Source organism: Dryobates pubescens, chromosome 17 (assembly GCF_014839835.1).
Source record: "Dryobates pubescens isolate bDryPub1 chromosome 17, bDryPub1.pri, whole genome shotgun sequence".
In the NCBI taxonomy this organism is placed as follows: Eukaryota; Metazoa; Chordata; class Aves; order Piciformes; family Picidae; genus Dryobates; species Dryobates pubescens.
In genome coordinates this window covers 13,825,374-13,851,817 of record NC_071628.1, presented here as the reverse complement: position 1 = coordinate 13,851,817, position 26,444 = coordinate 13,825,374, and the positions used below count along the sequence as shown (strand labels likewise).

The 26,444-nt window shown below is 38.9% G+C and overlaps 1 protein-coding gene across 1 annotated transcript; it reads left to right on the top strand.

Annotated features, from left to right (window-relative positions):
• The first annotated feature begins 3,024 nt into the window (after positions 1-3,024).
• AP4E1 (adaptor related protein complex 4 subunit epsilon 1) lies at positions 3,025-24,755 on the top strand. The gene is made up of 21 exons (XM_009897235.2): positions 3,025-3,212; positions 4,192-4,263; positions 4,921-5,044; positions 7,090-7,163; positions 8,553-8,674; positions 9,527-9,686; positions 10,196-10,362; positions 11,031-11,104; positions 12,882-13,004; positions 13,094-13,203; positions 13,470-13,609; positions 14,367-14,479; positions 14,631-14,749; positions 15,471-15,773; positions 16,204-16,318; positions 17,496-17,631; positions 18,707-18,962; positions 19,729-20,301; positions 21,738-21,922; positions 22,951-23,108; positions 23,562-24,755. Exons 1-21 carry the CDS (start codon positions 3,051-3,053, stop codon positions 23,720-23,722), a joined length of 3,447 nt encoding a protein of 1,148 aa, XP_009895537.2. The 5' UTR covers positions 3,025-3,050; the 3' UTR covers positions 23,723-24,755.
• The last annotated feature ends 1,689 nt before the right edge of the window (positions 24,756-26,444 follow it).

The window sequence follows — 26,444 nt, the reverse complement described above, 5'->3', positions numbered from 1 at the left end:
AAAAAAATATTTAAAAAAATGTTTAATCACCATAGAAAAATGACTGGGTAAAAGTTCTGGCTTTGTTTCTCACTACATCTCTGTTTTCATTTGCCATCATTTACATCATCTACTACTACACATCCCTCTTCCCAATGCAGAGACAATACAGTGAAGAGCATAAGCTCTTCTATTTTGGATTCTATTTTGGCTCACATACAATCAACCCATTTTCTGTTATAGAACTATTTATTTCCAGTGATGATTCATAATCCAAAAAGACTACCACTTGCATACTGAATGCCAAGGAGAACTTACAGGAATGGCAATTAGAGTGTTTTCATTGTGGTGAATGTAGTTGATATGAAGCCTAAAGGAATAGCTGAAATGCAGCCTTTCAGCGCTATTTTTGCAGTTGTTTTGTAACTGCACTTCCAGGTTTTTCATCAAGCTGATGAAAACAGAAGGCAGATGAAAGCAGGAAAAAAACCAACAAACAACCAAACAACTCACTTTGCCAAATATATGCCTGGATGGCAGACATTCCTTACTTCTGTGGATTTGCTTTTTCTACTTTATATTATGCTAAATGATACAGTAAATATTCTAGTGCTTACAAAGAAAAAAGTGAAAAAAGTTGGAAGAGTTGCTGGTGATCTATATGCAAGATAGTAGATACATCTGTAATCACCTGACAGTAAGTAATGTTTTGCACATGTGTGCACTATGAATAGTCCTCATCAACAGTATGAGAAGATAATCATGTGCAAACCTGAGGGTTTGTACAAGTCATTTTACATACAGCATTTATTTGTACACCATCTACAGTGAAGGACCCTAAAATGAATATAAGAAAATCAAAGCTATTGAGATTTCAGCATTTACTCAATTTATTCTACCAGCTTCACCAGCAGCTTTTCCAATGCTTATTGAACTTACATTTTTTGTATTGCAAAGCTTATAAGCTTTTTTGGCTTTTACAACATAAGATGATGTCTTTACATGAGGGGTTCTTAACTGAGATATTCTCAACCAATTAATTTTGTAAAATGAACTTAAAAAAATATCTGTCCAAATCTTTAAATCTTTCATCTTAAACTACTGACCTTGGTTTGTTCCTTTTTGCCCCACTTTTTTCCTTTTCAGAAAATAAATCAATTTATAGCTTTGAACTTCAGCCTGATTTTCTGACCAGATGCATATCGGAGACGAAGGGATACTTTTTCCTTGGAAACACATAGCTTAGAAAGGATTGCTTCAGTTTCTTCCCCACTCTTTCTAGAAAAACAAAACAAAACAAACAACCACCTTTGAACTGAAATACAAATTAGAAAATGTCAAGCAATTTTGTTTCAGAAAAATATGTGAAACTAGAAAAGGCTTCTGTGGGTTTCTAAAGTGGAATTAAGCATCCAAACCTCCAGAGATATAGTATTATTTTAGTAGGCTGTCTTTGGCGAGACAGTTGACTCACATATTTAAGTGGCATTATGCTTTGTCCTTGTTCACAGGAAAAAGAGAAAAACAATTCTGAGAAAAAATACAGTAAAAACTATCTGACTATATCTTGTTGCAATTAGCTGAAGATTTAATTACATAAATTTGTAAAGGCATATCCTAGCAGATTGGGTAAACATGGCTGTGTTAGCTGAACTTATCATAGAATGTTTTAGGTTTCATGTGCTCAGTTCATTGTGTTGCCAGTGTGCACTCAGTTCCGTCTCAGCCACAACCTCCTGCAACAGCCACGTATAGACCAGAAGGCATGTCACAGTGCTTCAGAGCAAAGCTAGGATATGTCCTGCACCTGACTAACAAAAAAGGAGCTTTACTCTTAATTGAAATCACTTCTCTGGGTACCAAATGTAAAACAGATTCTGTTCATTTAGGTTCTGCACTACTCCTGTTCAGCTATGGTGGTGTAAACCCAACATTAAATTGGAAGGCACAGTATTAGAAAATGTCAAAAAATATTGTCTAGCGAGGCAGAAAAAGATGGTAATCTTTAACCTTATAAATCCACACTTTTCACGTGTGAAACGTCCTTTGTTTCATTTACAGAAGCAGTGAACGTAAAGGAAGTCCGTGGTAAAAATCTTTACAGGACACCAAATCCTGCCACCTGCCCAGAGAGGGAGAATTGCCTCAGGAACAGCTTCTCTAGGGCCCTCTCTGCCCAGACCAGTCTCTAGACATTCCCACTCACACTTGAAGAATATTTCACACTGTTTTTTCGAAAATCACCTTTGAATGTCTTTGTTTTATGATTCTGATTTACGAAAGAGCTACTGCTGACTGGCACAGGCTGCCCAGTGAGGTTGTGGAGTTCTCTCTGGGGACTTTCAAAACCCGCCTGGAAGCGTTATTGTGGGGCCTGCCCTAGGTGATCTTGCTTTGGCAGGGGGGTTGGACTCGATGATCTCTGGAGGTCCCTTCCGACCCCTAACATGCCTGTGAAAGCAGTCAGGATGCTTCTGCTCCTGCAGTCCTCGGCCGCGCACGACTCTCTTGGCGGGGATCTGCACGTATCTCGACGGATCAGTGACGGCGGGCACCAGCCCAGGAGGCCGGGCAGCGCTCGCCGTGACCCAGCGCTCGCCTGGCCCTCTCAAAAGTCTGTATTTCAGCTCCACCTTCCGTCTCAGCTGCCAGCGGATCGCTGCCGGGGCGACCTGGGCTATGTCGGCCGCAATAAGGCGGAGAGCAGACGAGGGCGGCGGCGCGCAGAAGAGGGCGGCGGCGCGCGGGCAGGGCCGCGCACTGCGGGAACGCCCCCCGCCCCTCGCCCCCCGCCCCTCGCCTCCCGGTCCCTCCTCCCGGTCCCTCCTCCCGGTCCCTCCTCCCGGTCCCTCCTCCCGGTCCCTCCTCCCGGTCCCTCCTCCCGGTGCCATCAGAGCGCCCTCTCGCGGCTCCCTCTGTCCGCGGCCTGCGAGCTCCTCCCGCCCCGCCCCAGCGGCGGGGTAGCACCGCCTGCTGCCGGGCGGCTGCGCCCCGGAAGTGCGCGCTGAGGCCGGCGGGGGTTGTGGCCCGGTCGGGCTCTTCCCTTCCGGGCGGCGGCGGCAAGAGCTACCATGAGCGACGTAGTGGAGCGGACGCTGAGCGTGCTTCCCGGGCTGCTGGGGCAGCACGACCTGGGTGTCGGGCTGAGGGGCGCCGGGGGCCCTGGCAGGGTTTCCGCCACCTCCCGGCTCGGGAGCCTCATCCGGAGCATCACGGCGCTCACTTCCAAGCATGTACGGTCTGCGGGCGACCCCCGGGGCAGGCCATGCCGGGCGTTCTGGTTCTCCCGCCGCGTCCAAGCGGGTGGGGTCCGGTCCTTACTCCTTCCCCTTCCCGCCGCGCGGCCTCACTGAGGTGCCGGCGCGGAGCAGCGGGGCTCTGCGGGCCGCTGAAGTGGGGGCGGTGGTTGTGCTGTGGGCCCAGGACGCAGTGGCTGGGATACAGTGCGGTTACCTGGTGTGCATTAAGAGTGTGACCAGCAGGTGGAGGGAACTTCTCCTCTACTTCGCCCTAGTGAGGCGACATCTGTAGTACCGTGTTCAGTTCTGGGCTTTTTAGTTCCAAGAAAAGGATCTACTGGAGAGAGTCCAATAGAAGAGAAGAATGAGCAGGTGATGAGGAAAGGCTGTTTAGCCTGGAGAAGAGCAGAGTGAGAGGGGCTCTTTTTAATGCTGACCAATATCTACAGGGCAGGTGTCAAGACAATGGAATCAGTCTCTCTTTAGTGGTGCCCAGTGGCAGGACAAGGGGCAACAGGCACAAACTAGAACCCAGAAAGTTCCACCTAAACAGAAGTAAAAACTTTCCTTTGAGGATGACAGAACATTGGAGCAGGCTGCCCACAGAGGTGGTGGAGTCTCTTGTGAAGAGATTCAAAACCTGCCTGGACATGCAGCCTGCTCGAGGTGAATCTGCTTTAGCATGGGGCTTGGACTAGATGATCCCCAGAGGTCCCTTCCAACCCATACCAGTCTGTGATTCTGTGATATTCTTTGCTGGGTAATGTGTTTCTGTGGGGGCATGGTATTGGAAAGCATGTCCATAAAGTATTGCCTGCAATGCTTGAAACAAGCAGCCTGGTGAGAGTACTAAAAATGAGGTATATACTGGGTTTGAGAAGACTTGGTAGTGCTGTTAAAAAGACCATTAAAAAAAATTTTTTTCATATATTGCTTAAAAATTTATTTGATAGTAAAAGTTTAATTTTTCTAGGAAGAAGAAAAACTAATCCAGCAGGAGCTCACCAGTTTGAAAGCAACAGTTTCAGCCCCTACCACAACACTTGTAAGTTCTGTTAGTCATTACTGGCTATGGGAACAGCAGACCAAAGGTGAAGAAAAGCAGTGCTCTAATTCTTTGCCAGGTGGAGTGTAGAAGTTAGGATTGATACAGATGTTTAATCGTCAACATTAAAACCTACCAATGTTTGTGGTTCTGCAGAACAGTTACACTAGTGGGGATGCTGTGATTCTGTTTGGTGTGAACAAATGGTAACAACATGGTGCCCAGAGGTGGCTGTTCTGTAGTTTGGACATAATGCATACAAAAAAAGCTAGAATCTTTGCAGGCTGACATTGTTCCTATAAGGAATTTGTGCTCTATAGGAAGCTGTGTTTATATGCACTGAGTTGATGCTTTCTGGTTTGAGTTGGGTAATGCATCATGATTCATGGTTTTTGTTATGTGTAATTAGTCTACAATAGTAGATGCATGGTGATTAAAACAAGATAACATCTTTAAGGGTAGTGTATGGAGAGTTCTGCACTTATAGTTAAGAACTGATACTGTTTTGCTGAAGAGCTTCACAGCAAAGGAAAAATTACGAGATTCTAGAAAAGGTGTGAATGCACATATGTTTCATAAAATCTACTTCATTAGAGAAGTGAAGAAGATTATAAAACATAGCTTAAAATTATCAGTAATTTTAATTTTGATTTTCAGAGACTAATGAAAGAATGTATGGTGAGACTCATCTACTGTGAAATGCTGGGGTATGAGTCTTCCTTTGGATATATCCACGCAATCAAGCTTGCACAACAAGGAAATCTTTTGGAGAAAAGAGTTGGTATGTACATGTTGCTCTACCCTTAATATTCCAAATGGTATTTTTTTGAATTTCTTAGGATTTATAGCTTGTGCATACTTAAGACATTTTACTTTTTGGGTCCTGTTTCATAGGCTCTCACTCCTCTTTAAAAATAACCAAATCCCTAGTTTGTTAGCTGTGCTGTGTCTGCTTGTAGAACAGAAGGTGGGGGAAGTTACTCTGAATCATCAGTTGTTCCTTTGTTGTTTTGAATTGTGGCACCTCTAAACAAGAAGTGTATGAGAAATTGTGTTAAAAAAACACATCAAGCTGAAAATGACTTTCTGTCAGGATCTGATTTCTTTTTCCAGTGCTGTAGTACAAGATGTTAATGTCAGACAAATATTTTCTGGTTTGAATCTTGTAGTGTTCTGTTTTGGTTTTTTAGTTTAGAAGTAGTTGTAGGAAACAAGGCAGATGGGAAGATCCTTATAGCAGTGGTGCATAAGGCTCTGAGGAAATGTGAAGGGCTAATTCAGACTTCTCTGAAATTTCATACCCATGTGATTTCCTTACCTGCCAGTGTGGCTCTTAACTTTTCCCCACTAGATTTAGTTTGAAGTAGCTGTCAGCCTGTCTCATTTGGAGAATTTCCTTGCAGTTGCTGATTCAACTGCCTAGTGAAGACATTTCTTCTTGTTTGCAGAGAAAATGGTTTAACTCCAAGCAATACTATGTCTGCATACACAGAAGGAAGGCAATGTCTTGCGGGGATATGCTTGTTTGATATCCTTTGTTTGAATTTCATCTGGATCATCCACTCAAGTATTGGAGTTTCTGAGAGAATGCATTACAAGTGATGATTTAAAGTTACTGTATCCCCAAGTAATGAAAACCAGTGCACAGGTGCTCTGGTAGGGATTAAGAAATTCTATCTTCACCAAAGCTGTTTTGAAGAAAACTTTGTGACCTCTGTAAGTGTCAAGAATCAAATGTGTCCTCTTACTAATTGATTTGAGACCTCTCCATACTATGGCTAGGCTTTGGTGAATGTAGGTGGTTTAGTGTTCTCTGGACACAGAATGCCCATAAACTTAGATCTGGTAAAAGGATCTTGCAAAGAGTGTCTGTGGGGTTTGATGTTGTTGTTGTGCAGTTATATGTAACAGATGAGGATGACCTTGTCAGTTCTTGATGCAGTACACCAAAGTTTCTCTTAAGGAATTGTTGTCAGTTCATCTAATCGAAGTGGGTTACTCTTACTCAGTATGAGCCTCAGTGAATGAGAATGAACCACATTTTTGCAGATGTTCTTAGCTCATCCAGTTCATAGAGTCACAAGTAGACATAACAGTCTGATAGCCCAGACATTATAGTTATTTGTGCCTAGCTTTTTCTGTTAGATACCTAAGCTCTGAATGAACCAAGACCTTTTTTTTTAAGATCCATCTCTGAAATACAAATACTGTCATGAGTTTTGGCTCACCTTCCCCACCCCCACCTTTAAATCCCTTATTTTAAAAGGAAAAGAGGTCTTGAAGAAAAAATGTTTCTGGTGAGTTTCTCTTCTGGAATGGTTTCTTCCTTGTTAAGAAATAAGGGAGTTTTTTCCATAGGATGGTGAATTTACTCTCCTGTATTTCAAGTTCAAGTTGAATATTAAATTTATTTAAAAAGGAACCTTATTTTTTGAACAAATAAAGAGAAGGAAGTGCACTTGTGTTGTTTTAGTCTAGAAGCAGTACACATTTTTGCTGTGCAGAGAAGATAGTAGTTTTCCAAAAAGTGATTTCCCTTGGTGCTCTTGGCTGATCTCTAGCTATAACAGTTCTGTAATGTTTCTTATTTCTCACAGCTTATGAGTTATTGGCTGTCTTTTGTTGAGCTTCGGTGCAACTGAAATATAGCTGATTTGTTTGGAAATAAAAAAGTCCCAATATTTAAAACATGAGCAACTCCTGCCCAACATTGGAGTTTTTGTTGGGTTGTTATAATTAACTCCTGTGTTTTAGACAGTCTTAAGTTTTCTATCTTGAAGTTTATTATTGCTGGAAATTAGTAATGGAGTCTGTTTTCTTTTGTAGGTTACTTGGCAGTTTCTTTATTTCTACATGAAAATCATGAACTGCTGCTTCTACTTGTGAACACAGTTGTGAAGGTACAGTGTTTTTGGAGGTCTGGAGGTAAACTGGGACCAGTTCTTTCAGTTTTGTGTCACACAATGTTCTGTCTTGCTCTTTTAAAGTTGCTGTGTCTTTGGTTAGCAGTGAAGATTGGAAATGGCTTTTCCTGGCTTTTTAGTTTAATCTTGGCATTCCTGCTGTTGAAGATGTATTTTACTTTTTTTTTTCCAAAGGAGATATACTATAAAATTTCCTTCATACATTCTGCCACACTCAACTCCAGGAGGAGCCATGCATGCATATTTCAGTGTAAACTTTTCCTTTTAGCCTACAGCAAGTATCTATGAGCTTCTTTCATTCCTTTTTAATAATTTTGATAGAAAATATGCTTTCAAATGACACTAAAAATGTTAACAAATAATATTTCATAGGTGTCATGTTCAGTGTTACTGCCTCTTAGGTGGAGCAATTGTGGCTTATTGTGACTCTTCTCTGTAATTACTACTTTTATGTTACAGTGGGCCAAAGTCACATAAATTATATACTGAAAGTGATGCTTATTTTTGTTGTTGAGTTTAAAGACTGTTTTGTAATCCTTGAAAACCTAGTAAAGATATAGAAAGAAGTGGAAAAATGGGCGTCCGCAGAGAGCTAAACCAAAACAAGGATGAAAACCTATCTGGGACAAATGGCCAGAGCCCAATAATGATGTCACTTGGAAATCTCAAGTTTCATTTGTTTTGAAAAGATAATCCTAGTCTTGTATTTTATGTATTTATCTGTCCTTTTTTTGGCTTCAGGTTAAAATGAGCTAGATCTGCTACTTTTAATTGCATTTGGGACAGAGTGATTTTTTTATTCTTTCTTTTGTACAATTATTTCATGTAGTTTGCATTTACTTCTTAGGGTAATGTTTTATTTCAGTGTGCAGCTATGTAATCAGCAGTATTATTGAGCTTGCTCTTTTTTTCCCTTTTTTAAATTTTTTTTTTGGGCTAGATCAGAGGCACTAGGGAGAATACTGCTGAAGTCTGTGAGAAATGCCTCATCCCCTTAATCCAACTGGGGACTCAGCATAGTTTTACAATCATCAAACTATTTCAGTAAATAAACACTGACTGTAGTTCTATGTGTTAGTCTTGCATATGTGTAAAATATGAATGTAGTTCTATAACATGAATGTGAGGAGCTGCTTGTTCCTTCTTCCTGTATAAGAGAGGAGGAGAACCCGATTAGCTCAGTGAGAGCTGACACTTCTCACAGATAAGCAGATAACAACAGAATGGCTGCCAGTGTGATACTTAATGCATTTGGGCTGTGTAGATGGGCTGTATCCAGCCTGCTTGTGAAGGATTTGGGGTATGTTTGTGCAGAATTTAAGTCTAAATAAAAAAATTATTGTATACTTTCAATGATTTTAACAGGACTTACAGAGCACTAATCTAGTAGAGGTGTGCATGGCATTAACTGTCGTGAGCCAGATCTTTCCACGGGAGATGATTCCAGCTGTTCTTCCCCTAATAGAAGATAAGCTCCAGCATTCTAAGTATGTATTAATTTACAGAACTTCAAGTTGCCATGTATGATCAAATGTTTTAATTTTGTTAAAACTGGTGTTTTTTCTGAGCTGATCTTTCTAGTCAGCACCTCCAAAAAAATCTGCTCCTCTCCTACTTTTTCTCTTGGATTCTTGTCTCATTTATTTGCAGTCTTGATGAAGTGTTGGATAGGTATTAATTTGTTTCATAACCAGTTTTATAAGTAAGTGTAATCTGATACAGCTTCTGGAGTCCTTTCAACAAATACATGGATGAAGAAGTATTTGTAAAGTAAGTGAAGAACCAGATTAGAATCTTTCAAGTACTTCACTGATACATTTTTTCAATAAAGCTCTTTATAGAAATTTTGTTGATAAAATTGTGCCTGCAGATATCCATACCCTTGAATTCTTTGATTCTTAATTTACTTAATGCTATCCTTTGTATGAGATATTAGAAATTATAAGTGGTGTGTTGATTACAAAGGGAACTGTAGAGTCAAGTGACTCAGCAGCTTCTAGACGGGTTTTTTTTTTGGAGCTGCACATGTGACCACAACAGATTAGCAGTGGCCAATTGCATTGTTGTATTTGGTGGCCATTCTTTTGAGTCATCAAGCCAACATCAAGCTCTACTACACTTTTAAGTTTGCTTTGTTACTTCCTCACCTGGGTGGAATTTGCAAAGTCATTCATCAAATCTGTAAAGCATGAGTTCTCATCTGTCTTCACATGGTGATGTTCTGATGGCTGGCCACATAGATTCACAGCTCTGCAGACAGAACAAGTGCAAAGTTTCTTAAGTACTTAAAATATACAAGCAGCATAATTTTATTTTGCCTAAATTTCATTTCTCTTCAGGGAAATTATCCGAAGAAAAGCTGTTCAGGCTTTATATAAATTCTATCTCATTGCTCCTAACCAAGTTCAGCATATCCATGATAAGTTCCGGAAAGCCTTATGTGACAGGGATGCTGGAGTCATGGCTGCTTCTTTGCATATTTATCTTCAAATGATTAAGGTAGGCAAAGAATGAGAGGCACAACTGAACTTGGGAGCAATTTTGAAATTTAAGTGGTTTTATTTTAAGTACATTGTGTACTGTACAGAAGCTTTGCAGAAAGAAAATGTTATTGTTAGACAAGTTAATCTGTGTGACCGTAGATATCTGTGTTATCCTAGTGCTAGCTCTCCTTTTGGGTGGACAGAATAATGCCAAGTTCTCAGCATCATTGCCATCCTTAGTTGAAGGATCTGTGTATTAAATGGTTTGCTGCAATTTAGCTGTAAATTGATTTTGTTTATTTGCTTTTTACTGTTGCCTTCAACTTCACTTGCCTTCACTCCCTTTGCAAATGTGTTAGAAAAGAACATTGGTTTAAAGTAAAGAGTTTAGAGGTGTTGAGGGATGAGAGAAGAGGTTTGATTTAAAGGAATTACCAGTGTAGGTATTTTGATATTGCTGAAGTTGTGGATTATTTTTACTTTGACATACTTTGTCAAAATATTTGAATTCTTCTCATTATGTAGGAGAGCTCATCTGCATACAAGGACTTGACTGGGAGCTTTGTAACAATCCTAAAGCAGGTAGTGGGAGGAAAGCTTCCTGTTGACTTCAACTATCACAGTGTGCCAGCACCATGGCTACAGATTCAGCTTCTAAGAATACTGGGGCTGTTAGGAAAAGATGATCCAAGGTAAACAAATCTTTCTCTGTAATTAATATTTTGAAGCTTGATACAAAGAGTATAGTTATTACCTGCACCTCAAACAGCTTCCCAGGTTTTTTTAATTGGGTTTGCTTAGTTTGTTGTTTGTTTGCCCTTTAAATTTAAAAAAAAAAAAAAAAAAAAAAATATATATATATATAAAAAAGAGGATTTCAGTGTTGAGTTCCTTTTAATATTTATTATTAGCCAATACAACGAGCAGACACTTTTTAGCATGCAAAGTGAATTTCTTAGATTGGCTAAACAATGGATTATTGTGGAATATGCTCGAGAAATTGTCGCTGAGACTTGCATTACTAGGTCACAAAACAACTGTGAAAGTCCAGAGTAAAGATATTTTAGAAAGTGGCATCATTTTGAGAGGACCTAGTCATCCTTTTCCTGTTGATACTTTGTTTTTCTTAGAAGCAGTGAAGGAAGTGGTGGGGTTTTTTCTTTATTTCTTTAGGAAGCTGCAACGTCTTGTTAAATGCCATTTAGAAACGTGTTATGGAGCTCTTGCACGTTAAAGCAAATGTAGAAAGGAATAATTGGTGTTAGAGATTTCAATGCTAGTGTTAGAGGTGTTTGGTAAAATAAGACAATGTGCTTGCTAGTGCTGCAAATAATGTTAAATATTTTATCTTGTTAAATAGGACAAGTGAATTGATGTATGATGTTCTAGATGAATCTTTAAGAAGAGCAGAGATAAATCATAATATTACATATGGTGGGTGAAGTTATTTTATGTAATTATCAGTATTTGGAAACAATGAAAATGTGAGTAGTTGATTGTGCTAAAATATTTATGCAGTACTTTTGAAAAATCTAATTACATTCTTAACAAACAGCAACTGTATTCTGTGGTGTCCAACTAGTAAATTGTAAAGCAATTGCTGTACAGTGCAGGTTTTTATTATTGAAGTAAACCACTTTTGTTTACTGGGAATTCATCTTGATTCAAAAGCCTTTACACAATGTTTGCATTGCCAGCTTCTTCATGAAAGCTCTTACTGAATATTGCTGAAGTTGAAATAAATTATAAAAGGAAAATCCTGGTGATCCAGCTGTTCTGATGAGAAGTGCTTACATCTTCTCTTCACTGCCCTGAGAGAGGCAATAAAAAGTGTGCAAGAGTGACAGCATCATTTTTTTTTACAGCTGTGTGGAGCTTTTCCTCTCGGTACAGTTAATAAACATGACACCTCCAGAGTTCAGTGATGGTGATTCCTCTCAGGAGATGTTTTGGGCACACATTCCAAATTTCTAGAACATGGTAGAAGGCTATGTAAACGCCATTGGTACATGTCATTATCTTCTTAGTAGAGAAAGCTGTATCTGCTACTAGAAAAAAGCAAAAGGAATAACTGGACTGTCCATTTCTTTCCTTAAAAAAAAAATATTTGAGCCATTTATTTGGATTTATCTTTGTTTTCTCCTCCCTAGCTCTTAATTCTTCCTCAAACACCCAGATCTGACGTTCTAGAACGAGAACTCTAAATTAAGAGTGGTTTCACTATTATAAAACCCTAAACCTCCTATTATTTTACTGTTAGAACATGGCCCAGAGCTCTAGAGGTCTAATTCTTACTTGATATGTATTTTGTAAAGCATTGTGTAAAATTCTCTTCCACTAAAATAGGGGAGCTTTGGGGAAGTATTCTTTTTATTAGTATATGAGGAAGCGTCTGTCAGACATTGAATGCATTCTGTTTACTGCTTCTCTTCTTTTAGGCAAGAAAAGATACTGGGTGTTGTGATGCCTTTGTGTAAAAGCAATTTACATTTGCAGTTGCTAAGAGCTATACACTGAATTTGTTTTAAGCTGTTAATATCCTAGCCTTTCTCAGATTTAATTTTCTAATGCTTAAGAAGAGTAGTAGGTAGTCATCTATCAGTTCATTTAGAGACTGAATTTCAAGAACAACTGAAATCTGCATCATGATTTTAAATGCCAGTTAACCCAGTGAAAACAAATTGGTCTGAAACTGTGCCCAAATTGCTGTCACAGAGGATTAATTGCTTCTTGTGTATTGTTCAGTTTACTTTTGTCTTTTTCTCAAACAAAAATCAGAATTGGGTTTTTTGGTTGGTTAGTTTTCTTTTTTGTTTGTTTGTTTTAAAAATAGGAATGTTCTTGAGATGATTTTGGCTGTTGGTAGAAGCAAAGAAATCAGAGGAATTATTGAAAAAGATGTCTCAAATCCTTTATAGTTGCCTGTTGGCCCAGTGTCTTGAGCAACTATAGGAGACTTCAGGGCTGGAAGAACTTTTAAGGACAGGAAGTTGTATGCATGATGGCAAAGGCTAATGAAAGATACGTATGTACTGAAGAAGATGGTCTTTCATCTTGGTATTTTTTATGGCAGTAGGTACTACGCAGTTAAATTGAGTGAGGGTGGGACAACACTGCAGTTCCTTGACAGAGTCAATGAGGTAGCTTGTTTGTTAACATTATAGAAGTATTTAATACACATTAATTACAAGTCTCTTCCCCTTCCTCACAGCCATCTTATTTGAATGTGTCCAGACAATTTATACCATCTATCCCAAATCTGAACTACTTGAAAAGGCTGCCAAGTGCATTGGAAAATTTGTTTTGTCACCCAAAATTAATTTGAAATACTTAGGTAAGGCTCCCTGATTTCTTGAAGATGTTTTCAATTTGGTGATAGCAGCATATGTACTCTTGCATCATTGCGGATCACTTCTATTCTAGGTTTAAAGGCTTTGACCTATGTTATCCAGCAGGATCCTAATCTAGCACTTCAGCACCAGATGACAATAATTGAATGTCTGGACCATCCAGATCCTATTATTAAAAGGGAGGTCAGTGAATTTTTTTAAATATCAAAAAGTTAATAAATTTTAAGATGAGTGCTGCAAAATGAGTAGTGTAAAAGGCTGTCTCAGTTACTGCGAATGCACTTAAAAACAAGGCAACAAGCTGGGTAGATAAGCAGTTTTGTTTCATTTAAGACTTGCCAAAGACAGTTGCTCAATTTGGCATCATACTAAAATGTTTCTGATTTCCTGCTTCCTTTTTTCAGTCATCAAACCCAATTATATATATGTTTTCTTTCATTCTCTTTCAGACTTTAGAGCTTCTCTATAGAATTACAAATGGACAGAATGTAATTGTCATAGTTCAGAAAATGCTTGACTACTTAAAAGAAAGCAAAGAAGAATATGCTATCATCAACTTAGCTGGCAAAATAGCAGAGCTGGCTGAGAAATATCCTTTTTTCCCCCCCCATGAATTAGCTGAGAAATAGCCTTCTATTTTTCTGAAGCTTTGGAGTCAGAGCTCAGGCAAATGTAGCATTTGTTCCTTTCAAAGCATCTTTTATGATCTTTTGAAAGTGTTACAACTGTGCTTTCCAGTCTCTCAAATGCCCAGAAAAATGCACAAAAGAAAATGCATACAAAAATGACCACAATATTTCCTGTATTTCAGTGAGAAAGTAGTGGTGCTCAAACCACTTTATTTTGGCTTTGGATTTTAGTATTAAAACCTTATGTTTTTAAATTAAAACTTTTTAGTCTTACACCACTGTACTGTGAGAGATGTCTCAGTGCTGGTCTGTAATTGTGGGAGTGATCTTCTTGTCAGAGATCTCTTTGCTGGTGTATGGATTTTGAGAATAACACCACACTTTCACAGAAATAAAGATTATTTAACTATGCCAAACACAAGAGTTGTGGTTAGGGATTTGGCATATGGTGGACATTGCTGTTAGACTTTCCATTGCCTGATTTTCTCTTTGTATTCCTGTGTGTTAATGTGTTGTGTTTACAGGAAACACTTTATAAAAGAGATCAGGAATATTTCCTCTTCAGTTAGGTTGAGCTGATACTTGACCATCAGACCCCCAACTGTTGGGGAGAGCAGTCTGCGTACCTTATCTGTGGAAAATTAGTTTCCTTAGGAAACACACTAAAAAGGAAAGAAAAGGTATGCCTTAGTACTTCATTCCTTAACATGAGGACACATATGCCCCTGACAATGAGTGGTTCATCCAAACAATGAATGCAGTGTTTTCAGTTGGAGGTGACGTTGTGCATCCTGATATCCCAAACAACTTTCTGAGGTTGTTGGCTGAAGGTGAGTAGCTCCCTGAATGCTCTGCTGAATTAGATGTGTTCCTTAATTGCCTGGGTGTTTTGTTTTGGTTTTTTCTTAACATGCACTTTCAAATATTTGATGGGAGGTGTTACTTGCATTTCAGGCAAACTGTGTTTTGTTTTCTGTCTAGGATTTGATGATGGAAAAGAAGATAATCAGCTACGGATCTATGCAGTGCAATCTTACTTAGCATTACTTAAAGAGGAAGATGCATTGTATCCGCAGAAGTTCCTTCAAGTTATGAGTTGGGTAAGGTACACGTGTGGTCAAAATTGAATGCACAGATGCAGTTAAATACTGAATACACAGGTAAAAGGGAATTATCAAATGTGGTGGTGTTCTTAGTAAATCAAATGCTCTGGTTTTATTGGAAGTCAAGGTAACATACTGAAACCTAATCCTAGCAATCTCTTTTGATGCCTGAGGACCACTTAGGTTGTCATAGTTTGTGGAAAAGCTGACTTGCTCCCTTTAAGGCAGGTGACTATTGTAATGGCTTAGCGGCCACATGCCTCTGATTACCCTCTGAGAGCATCTCTATCTTTGTCAGAATTGGGCCAGATACGATTATGAAATGCATTTTTAGCCTCACAGGTGACTGCCAAGCAGTATGCTAGTGTTGTCTGGTACCTGAGTAAGCTTAAGCTTCCACCCAAAGAAGAGGCTGCATTATGAGCACATTACATTTTGTAAGGGCCAAATTGATACGTTTAGCTGTCTTTTTGATACAGCTATTTGCTTTTTAAGAAGCTAAAAGTTGGAGTCTACTGAGGTAAGCACAAAAATAATTTCAAGCCTTTGACATTTAAATCCCCAAAGGGTAAAGATGTAATTTAGACATCCTTTGATACTAGTTTCTTTAATGTGAGGTGGATTTTGCCATGGTGTTATTTAGGACTACAATCTAATTTCAAAACTGAATGCAATTCTCTGTGTGACTAAATGCATGTTTTCTGTTCCTTGTGAATAGGTGTTGGGGGAATATGCCAGCCTTGTTACAGATGTTGATCCAGAAGTTATTTTGACAAAGCTACACAGTCTGCTGAAGAAAACATATGTTACTTCTGAAACTAAAGTGTGGCTAATGGCTGCAGTCACCAAGTTAGCGTCACATACATCTAGTTCAATGACAGTCGACAAGCTAATCCAAGAATTCAGCAACTCTCTAGATACCTGCATGAGACAGCATGCCTTTGAATTGAAGCATCTGTGTGAAGACAAAGCACTGATGAAAAGCTTACTTCCATTTGATGCCAGTTGCAATGACATAGTGGTAAGACAGCTGTGATGTCTGTGCTTCATGAAACTCTGTAGTTCAGGAGGTTGAATATGTTGAAAGAAAAGTGTTTTTAAAATGAGTGACATTTAACAATTCTCACTGGTGCCAGACTTGTCTGCTTAAAGTGAGTGTTCAGAAATACACCTTTTCAGGCATATGTGATGAATCATAATGTTCTGCACTAAAAGATAATGAACCATGATGTTTAATTATCAAGATGGAGTAGCTTTTAACAAAACTACTTTTTAACAAAGTCTGTTTCAACAGACTTGCTTAACAATTTCTCTTAATACAGGAACTTTACTGGGAGATGTCAGACAGAACATCCTGATTTACTGATAAGACGCAGTATTTTTCTGGTAGCATCAGGATAATGTACAGAAAATGTTTTAATTGCTTTCCCATTTTCATTAATTCTGTGTAGGTAGATGCTTCCTTATCTTTTCTGGATGGTTTTGTGGCCGAGGGACTTGGTTGTGGTGCAGCACCGTATAAACCTCATCACCAGAGACAACAGGAAAAACTTTCTCAGGAAAAAGGTGACTGTTCATTTGCTGCATTTATGAAGTAGCTGGTAAATTGCCTGATAAGTGTCAACAATCAGAGTATACAGTTAAAGTTATTTTTTAAAGTAAAGTTTTCTTAATTTTAACATATCTCTTGTCAGACTCAAGACAGTTCCACATCTGTCTTAAGTGTATGTAGCTCTTCCTGTGTCATAAGCTGCTGTTCTGCGCATGAGAACATTTTACTATGACCTCTACTGATCTGTGAGATTTGAAATTCATGGGGTTTATTAAAGTGAAAGCCAAGGGTTCCTAACCTCACTATGCCAAGCACTTAGTTTTGACTATGGGATTATAGTTTGTCATAGGAAGTATTATGAACTTAGCTTATGACACAGATCTTGAATTTCTTACCTAGTGTAAGCATAGATAGGAAGCACTGTGTGCTTTCATTTATCTAAAACCAACCCAAAACTTTACCTATAGTGCATATTTTTTTTTTTTTTACTTTTCTTTGCCATGGAAATATTGTTTACTTTATTATAGCTGGTCACATAAGAATTTCTTTTAGACACTTAGGTTCACTGAGGTTGGAAAACTTTTCTAATGCTTTCCTTTACTGTTGAGGAATTAGTAAAAGGAATCTTGTACACTGCATTATCCACAATTAATTCCCCTCCCCCCCCAAAGGTTTTGACTACACAGTTCATGTATACAATAAATATTGTCTTTGCTTACATGTGTAGTTTGACAGAGTATACCACTTTTCTGAGATACAGTTGTGAATGCTTATTTGCAAGTCTTAGTGATTTGTCACTGAAGGTGTCAAGTGTGTTTGGAAAGCAGTGATATATAGACATAACGTTGTAGACTCAAAATGTTACTTGGGCTTGTGAATAAATGGGAAAGTCAGCTCACTGAGATCCAACACAGTACTTCTGTCTACAAATGCTAAGCATTGGCAGATCTTTTTAGCAATGAGCTGTAAAGTTGCTATTTCCGTTTCATTTAGGCATAAAACCCAATACTAATTGAGTAAGTGGTTTAGATAATTCTCTGTATAACCTGAGAACAGAAACATCCATTTTGAATGAGGATAGGATCCTGAATGGGAAGCCTGAGAAGGGCAGCAGTACAGCCCATCTATTTTCAGAAAACAGATTTCTTTCCTACTTTTTTAATGCCTCAATGTTTTTTGTTTGTCCTGCAGCTCTGAATTTTGAACCTTATGGATTGTCATTTGCTTCAAGCGTGTCCTCATCTGGCATCACTGGCAGGCAGTCCCCTGCTGGTTTATCTTTTGGTTCTGATACGTCTGGTAATAGCGCTGAGACAGGGCATAAAGAGTGAGTTAATTTGTGTTTGAAATGAGGTACATCTAAGCTTCTGTTCCTGTCAGTATCAGGAGTCCTTGCTTCATTATGTGGAACTAAAAGAGAATGCAGTGGAACTTGGACACTTCTGCTTCTGATGACATCTTTGAAATAACTAGGAAAAAGCAAATGCTGTTAAACTGCCTTCCTGCTTTCTTCACAAACACCAAATTTAGTGATAGTTAATGCAGTAGAATTAGAACAGGTTTAAATGATGATTACATGATTAAGTATTTATTTCTCTGGCTTCTTTCTTTTCCCTAGACTACACTCAATTTTATGGCCTTACAATGATGTGCCTTTTAATGAAACTTTTTTTAGATAAAAGTGAGACTAAGATTCACAGTGTAAGGTATTCTTTAAGTGTTAGAGCACTACAAATAAATTCCATACCCATGGTTTCATACAAATTATTAATTTCATTTGTACTCTGGCACACAGGAAACCTTGGAACTCTTTCCTAGACTCTCTAACCAGTTTGTGTAAGGAAATTAAAGTGAGGCTTTTCAGATGCAGGACTTGCAGCGTTTAGTCTGTGTCTGTTGAATTAATTGCTGCTGGATTTCAGAGTGTCTGAGTACATGACCACTTGTCATGAGAAATAAAAATACTTTCCAAGTGTCTTCTATTTTTAAGTTACTAATTTAAGTTACTTCCTAAGGAATCAGTAGCAGAATTATTTGAATATGCTTAGAGGTTCCCAGAAGCTTTCTCCTGGACATAAAGGTAGTTACCATGTCAGTTATATTAACTGGAAAAAAAAAGTTCAGGTACACTATGAAAGTAACTGTGGATGGAGTTGTCAAGCACAGTCTAAAGCTGATGTAGTGCAGTTCTGTACTTAGGACTGAGTCCAAGTTTGCATTTGCAGGGTGTTTTAAAGGTAGTGAATGGTGCTACTAGCACAGAACTTCACGCACAAGTGTTCATGTGTATTCCACTCCTCACTCTGTGTATCAAAGTTGTAAAAGGTGTTTAGAGCCTTGGCATGTTTTTATGAGCATGATGTTCGTGTGGTTGATCCTACTTTTTTTGTGTGCCTCTTTAGGACAAATACTCTGAAACTTGAAGGAGTACGTAAGCTGTGGGGAAAAGAAGGCTATCTTCCAAAGAAAGAAAGCAAAGTAGGGAAAGAAGATGAGCCACAAACTGTTTCTTGTGGCAGCTTATTAGCAGGACAAATGGGTGAGCCTCCTGTATCGCAATCTGATCAAGTTGCCAGCCTTTCTGAGGAAGACAAAGAGAAGCAACAGTTAGCATCGACTTTGTTTATTGGCCTAGGATCAAGTGCTAGTGTCAGTCTGGTAAGTGATTCTTTTTGAGACTTGCTTTGAGTTTCAAGTTTACATATTGCCTTATTTTGCAGTTACAGATATTTGCATGCAACTTGAGATCAAATTAGTGTTGTATTCAAACGAGGCAGAGGTACCCAAGTAATGGAAAAACTCTTGAAAATCACTTTTGTAAGAACCTGAAATAGATTGGATATTACTTGATGGAACAGCCTGTGATGCAGATCTGATTCAGTAACTGAAAATATTCTGTTTACTTGTTGCATTTCAAATTTTAATCTGTTTTCCCTAACAACTGTTCCTTGACCCAACCTTGCAGAGCTGTTGGCATACACTTGGCGGTAAGGCTAGAGTTTGATGTCCTATGTTGATACCATTTCTTATTTTTGTATGGTAGTGTGCAGAACACTAAAGAGTTCACCATTAGGTAATCTTTTTAGGACTAGCATTGCTTTATAAGCCAGCTCAAATATTGGTATTTCCTGCTGGTTTAACCAGAAAATGTTTACCTGTGCTTACTTTTTAATGGGCAGTTTTAGTTTGTGTTTTAGAGAAGCTAGAGTCACTCTTGAATTAAAGAATAATCCAATACCTTATAAGAAATCCAACAAAAGTCTGTTAGTGGATCCATTAAAATGTTTGGAATTTATTTGTATTTGTCATCTGAATTGATCCCTTGGTAATTGTTTGTCCTGTCTCACTGTTTCCTGCTGTGAATGGTAACGTAGCCAGTTGCTAGAAAATTCCCCACCCATTTATTTATTTTTTCTCTTTTCAGATGGGGAAAGCAGACACAGCTACTCAGAAGTTCAAAAGAAAATCAAAGATAAGTGCAACTCAAAGCAGTGAGGACGTGACAGACTTCCAAAATAGTGCTGCTTCTGATTTTGGTCCCTTACTCGACACAGTACCTATTAACATGGAAGGCTGTGAGGGAAGCATAAACACAAAGTTAAGGAAAGCCTCCCTGTGCTCTTCCGATATTGTAGAAGATAATACAGCATTTGAAACATCTCAGTCACTGAAAACATCTGGGCTGGATGATGGACTTTTAGACAGCAGGATGTCACAGTCATCTTTGTTTGATGGTAATATTGAAATTTTTCAGCCTTCTCCAAGTTCTCACTGTGAAAGTGCCAGTAAAATACCCTTGGTCCTTTGCCTACCAGAAGAGCTAGAAGGGCTCGCTCATTCTGAAGTAGTGGAACTTTGTCAGAGTGAAGACTTAGCTCTCTATTTCTGTAAGGTGTGGACAGATGACTCTCTCTTGCTCACTGTTTTTGTTTCGAATAAAACCACTTCTGCATTTAATACTGTGAACTTAGTGTTTGAAGAAACAGAACACTTTCAGGTAAGAAACCTTACTTCCATCATATTTCAAATTCACTTGGGAGTTTTTTTGCTTTTCATTTGCATTTAAGTGTGCAGTGTTTGATTTAAGACCCAAAGCATTTCCTTAAAACCTGTGGTATGGCCATGATATGTGATAGAAATCTCAGTACAAAACTTCCTGTCACTTGGTACAGAAGTTAGCAGCTTGCTTCTTAAGTTCACCTTGGTTTCATTTCCTACTACCTGCCTCTCTAGAACAAGCATGGATGATTTTCAGTTCCAAATTCAGCTTCGTTGTGGTGTTTTAAGACTCGATGTAAACCTAGCCAGTCCTACTCAGGACGGTGTGGCCTAAGTTGCCAAAGAAATCATTGTGTAATTGTTTTTTTTTTTGCCTGGGTGTGACTATTTGTACATTCATTTGTCTTTGTCTGATGCAGTTTCTCCTCTCACATAATTTGTGGAAGATTACTTCAAGCTGGTTTTGGTTGGTTGGGTTTTTTAATAAAGATACCACTAGTTTGATTTTTGTTCTCATGTGTCCACTTGATGGTGGAGACAAGTTGGTGATTTTTTTAACATCAGCTTCATCAGGGATTTAACTGGGGGTGGTAAAAGCATGTGGCATTCTGATTTTAAAATCACTTAAATAATTGGAAAGCTTTTTTAGGAGTTGCCTATTGGCATGTGATTGTCCATGGATTTTGGTGAAAGCAGCAGAGAATTATGAAACCTTGGAGGTGCTCATCCACTTACCACTTTCTAAAGAGAATACAGCAGAATGTATCTTTTAGAATTGACTTTAAGAACTGATAATTGGTTTATGAAGTCTCTTTCCTTTCCATTTCTGGCTTGAGTCAAACCTACCATGGCATTGATAGAAGGTGGGCATCTCATATCTAGACTGCCTTGTAATTCACTTCAGTTTCCTCACAGACCACTCACAGATGGATTTCGTGTTACTAGTTTGTTTGGAGAGGCCAGGGATTGATGAGTAATCTTAGTCATCCTCATGATTAGGGATGATTTCTCAACTTCTTGCATTTAGCACATGGCTTGGGGTATGTTTCAGTGTTAACTTGCCCTTTATATATTACTTTATTTTGGGGCTGAAATACAGAATTCAGGTTCTTGGTCACTCTGAGCAATTGTTCAGGGGGGAGGAGGGTGGATGGGAAAAAGCTAGCTGGCAGGAAGAGATCAACTTCTCCAGTGTTCTCATAGAACTCTTTTAGAGGTTAGTGATTAATTTATCCTGCATGTGAGCTAAAAAATAGTCCAAGAAAAATCAATTGACTTAAAAGCCACTTACAGAGTTTTATAGCTGTATCTTAGCCATTTACAATTTGACAGTTCATTCTTATATATAGTATAATATTATTGGGGTGTGTGTGTATATATATATGTATATAGTGTATACATTACATTCTATACTCCTGTTAAAAAATAATACAGGTTTTGGAGAGTCCCACCTACCAGTTTCCTGTAATTGAAGCTCAAAGTGTGAAACTTTGCCAGAGATGTGTGTGGATGGACAAATTCTGTACACAAGGAATTCTTTCTGGCTCTGTTAGTTACCAGTCAGAGATGGAAACCTGCCTTGAATTTTCAATAACTTTATCATTGCTGGACTTCATCAGGTAAATAAAACAAGCTGTAGTTTTAACAAATGCATGTGCTCAGGTATTGGACAAGAGCTGGCTAATATGGGTGTTGATTATGAAAATGTAAGGCTTCATCTTGAGTAGCTAAACTTAATCTAGTTGAGATGGCTGTTAAAGAGAGTAAAATATTATTTATACACTCATACAAAAAGGGTAAAGTTCCAGAAGTAATTACAGATCCAGGGAAAATGTATACATACATGCATAGAATAAACCAGGTTGGAAGAGACCTTCAAGATCATTGCGTCCAACCCATCAACCAATCCAACACCATCTAAACAACTAACCCATGGCACCAAGCACCCCATCAAGTCTCCTCCTGAAAACCTCCAATGATGGCGACTCCACCACCTCCCCAGGCAGCCCATTCCAATGTGCAATCACTCTTTCTCTATAGAACTTTTTCCTAACATCTAGCCTGAACTTCCCCTGGCGCAGCCTGAGACTGTGTCCTCTTGTCCTGGTACTGGCTGCCTGACAGTTAGTTGCAGGTTAGGAGTGTCTTGGAGCTGCAGAATACATTTTTGAGGAGACTAGCAGAACTGAGAGAGTTTTAAAATACTGTAGAATGTAAATGTCAAACTGAAATAGGTGATTTGGGTACAGAGCCAAATCATTACATGAAAAGGCTAATGACTTTTGCAGGGGAAGAATAAAAGAGAATTCATAGTTTGAACATTACTTTTATTTTAGGAGAGAAAAAACAGATGTTCTTTTTCCAGGAGACTTCTCTGTTTTGTAGTGAAATCCTCCTCATTTTCCATAATTGAGTCCACCACTCATTGAACTTGTTTCAATGGCCAGATGTCTCAAGGCCATCCATACATTTAGAAAGAGAAACTTTTTAAAATGTTAAGCTGGGAAGGGGAAGGGTTTGTTTGAAGTCATCTGTATTTACTTACTGCTTGCTCTATTGTCCAGTTGCTGCCAGATGCCTTTTTTTCATGACACGGAATCTGTTCTAAGAAATACTTTGCTAAGATATGTGGTGAACTTCTTTGCAGGCCAATGGCAATGACTACAGAAGACTTTGGAAAGCTGTGGTTGTCTCTTTCCAACGATGTGAAACAAAACATTAAACTCTCATCTTCTGAAGATTCCTTTTCAGCAGCTCTGAATACACTGCAGCAAAAGTTGAAACTCCACATAGTTGACATTATAGGTGAGTGGAAGTGTACTGTAAGATTGCTTACAACCTTTCATTTGTCCCAGCAGAATTAAGAACCTGGAGCAGGTACCTTATGTTTTAAAGCAGGGAATGTTTAGCTGCATATTAAGCACAAGAGCATTTTCCTGTGGGCTTTTTCTTACTCAGGGGTCTATGTGAAGATTGATATAAAGGTGCAAGCGTACAACAAAGAATAGACTTTACAAGAAATCAATCTGTTGTACTGTGAAGAGTTTTGATCAGGACAGAAAAATGGGAATATAGCTGCAAGACAAATATGAAGCTGAGGTTGGATGCAGTAGGCATGATTTTGATGACATGTTAGAGTAGAGGAGAACAGCAGAATGGAGGTGGAGAGCAAGATGTATTTTTTTTTTGTGTGACTATACTATAGCTGTTGTCACTTGTCAATTGTTACTTTGTTTTTTCTGTGGCCTCTGTTTTAAGGTAATGAGGGCATACTGGCATGCCAGCTCCTTCCATCTGTGCCCTGTCTGCTGCACTGTCGCACTCACTCAGGGATGCTGGCTCTGTGGTTCAGATCGCCTTGTTCTGCTCTTCCAGATGGTTTGCTGTATCAGTGTCAAAAGGTGATGGAGGAATCTTAGTAACTCTAGTGCCTGCCTTAATCTGGTGTGTGAAAAGGCAATCATAAATATATACAGTTGCACAGATAATTACCAAAGCTAAATTAAGATAACTGCTTCTCAGAAGTATTACATGTTTTCTCCAGCTGGCGTTTGACGTGGGGACTTGTGGGCGCAGAATGATGACCTAACACATGCCTGCAAAAACGTGCTCAGGACTGTACAGTGACTAACAAGTAATCCATTATTGTTCCCTGTTTCAGTGAAATGTATATTAATTTTGTTGTAAATGACTGAAAGTATTTATTTTTATTATGCAGCTTTTATAGATGCCAACAATTATTCCTTATATCGACTACTTAAATATAATTTTAAAGAAAACACGTCTCTGTTATGAGGTCAGACTTGATCAGATAACAGGATCATCTAATTTTACTTGGATTTTAGTTTTTTTTTTTTCCTAAAGCTATTTTTAAGCACTGCTGGCAACAAGACCCTACTGGTGATTGTATAAAGTGACTTATGTAGCAACAAATGCGTGTTTTGAACACAGTTAAAATATCTTCATGAGCAACATGCTTCCCCTGGTCTTTGATACTTACCATTTAAATAGTAACACCTGCATAGGTTCTTGATAGGAGACAGACATGTGAAACTGTATGGAAGCACCTCCTGGGGAACGATCTTAGGCCTGTCAGGTTAGTTCCTGTCTGCAGATCTTCCTGTCTGATGTTTCAGCCACATTCCCTTTCCTTAGGAGTCTGTGACTGAATATTTGTGCATGTCTAAAGATAAGATTTGAGATCACTGAGCTGGAAATAGTTGGCTGTGGATGTGTTGACTAGTTGCCTAGTAGACATCCTCATTGCTCTCCAGTCAATCCTGTAAATTTCATCTGGCCAATGTGTCTGCCCACAATCATTGGACATGGAGGAAATCTTGGCTTTTACTTCTAATTACTTATAGCCTCAGTATGACTGTTCAGATGTTTCACTTGCACAGATGTGGCTGCATTGTGTGAGCATGGCTAGGAACTGCAGTAAGGTGTAAGAGATGTAAGAGCAGCATACATGATAAATGTGTCAGCCTGGTTTGTCTCTTTTTCTTCCTGAAATAACCTCACAGGCTTGAAAAGCCAGCAGCCTTAGTTTATTTACAAGCTAAATTAAAACTTTGTTATTGTTTAATATTATTTATAGCTGATCAAGTTTTTTATTTACAAACATCAAAGCTTGTGCACATGGATCAGCCTTGGCATAAAAGGAGTCTCCTCTGTGTTTAATATTAGCAAGGAAATTCTTTGTTATATTTCAGTGTTACTGATTCTCACCTGATAAGCACTGTTTGTAAAGGAAAATAAAGTATTCCTTACTTTGCTGGTGTTTTGGTAAACATTCAAGAAATCATAAGAATATTCTGCTGTGAGTTTCTTTTATGCCTGTGTGTGGTTTTGTTTCTTGTAAAGTCAAGCCACTTGTGTTATCACAAGTCTAATCTTATACGCAAAGCTCCTTTTTTTATTGTTGTTTCAGTACCCTCTTACTGAGGAATTTAAAGTGCACTGAACCTGTAAATATACTGAATGTTCTGCATATTTAATGTTTACTGCACACTTTAAGGCAGTTTGTATAAATAGAAACTCATTTGTAGTGGAATAATTTCCAGCAAACTATTTCTGTGCTGGAAAATCAGGCTTGTGTTATGCTGGACTTTTGTAATCATATGAACTGTAACAGAAGTACCAGTTTGTGGCCTATGCATTTAGACCATTTCAGCCATGAGCTGCTCAGTGTCCTAGTGTTTAAAAAAGAACAGCAAACAACACTAATGCCTTCTGTTCATGCAATGTTCTTTGCAACCTTTTTCACCGTGTGAATAAAGTGCGTTGTCAGTATGCAGGTTTGAAGAGCTTTATGGTAACATCACGTCATGGAGTTTGTAGGGAATTGTACCTGTGCCAGCCTTTATTCTTGGATTGTCCCAGGTATTTGTGTTAATCTGTCACCATCTTACCATTTCTTGTAGTTAAATAAAATTCTGTTTCATTTAAACAACAGACTGGTTTGATATTTGTTAAATATTCTTTGCCACCACCTGTAGTAAGTAGTGTCTGCTTGTGGGGAACGAGGTTCTGTGTTAATTGTCATGAAGATTGTAGCATTGCAAAAGGCTTGTATCTGTTGATGGTTTAAATGCCCTCCACCTTAACTGGTGTTCCAGTTGGATTCCAAAATGGGTCTGGCCCCCCCAGACCCATGGAGAAAGGCACTCACACGAGCAAGTGAAGCATTCCGTGTGTCCCTTTATTAATCGCCAGGATTGATGTACGTACTGATCCCACTGCAAGCACAGAAGCTGGGATTTAGCTGCTGCTGCTTTTCCCATGGCAGCTGTGCTGGTTGGAGGCTGGTAGGCATAAGTCTTCACAGGTGTCCCCATGGAGGCAGCATGGGTCCTTGAGCTCACAGCTGCCTGAGCTCCTGGGGAGATGTCTCTCCTTTTATCGTACTGTGGCCCAGCCCCTGTTGCCGCACATTTGGCCGGAATGTGCGGGGAGAGGTGCCAAGCCCCACCTCCGCTCACATGAGAGTGTGTGCATCTGCTGGGTTTGGGGGAGCACAGGCAGGGGTCCTTACTAAAGTTCCAGCTGTTGTTTTTCTCAATCATCCTCATGTGCTTTCCTAATCTGCCTGGCCTTCAAGACTCCCTCCTGCCAGTTCCTTATCTCTGAGCAGTGTGTGCT

Bases quoted from the DNA above. Each gene is read 5' to 3' on its own strand.
- AP4E1 (XM_009897235.2), top strand. From the start codon at position 3,051: ATGAGCGACGTAGTGGAGCGGACGCTGAGCGTGCTTCCCGGGCTGCTG. The intron at 3,213-4,191 runs GTACGGTCTGCG...TAATTTTTCTAG, and splicing joins CGGCGCTCACTTCCAAGCAT to GAAGAAGAAAAACTAATCCA. The intron at 7,164-8,552 runs GTACAGTGTTTT...TGATTTTAACAG, and splicing joins TTGTGAACACAGTTGTGAAG to GACTTACAGAGCACTAATCT.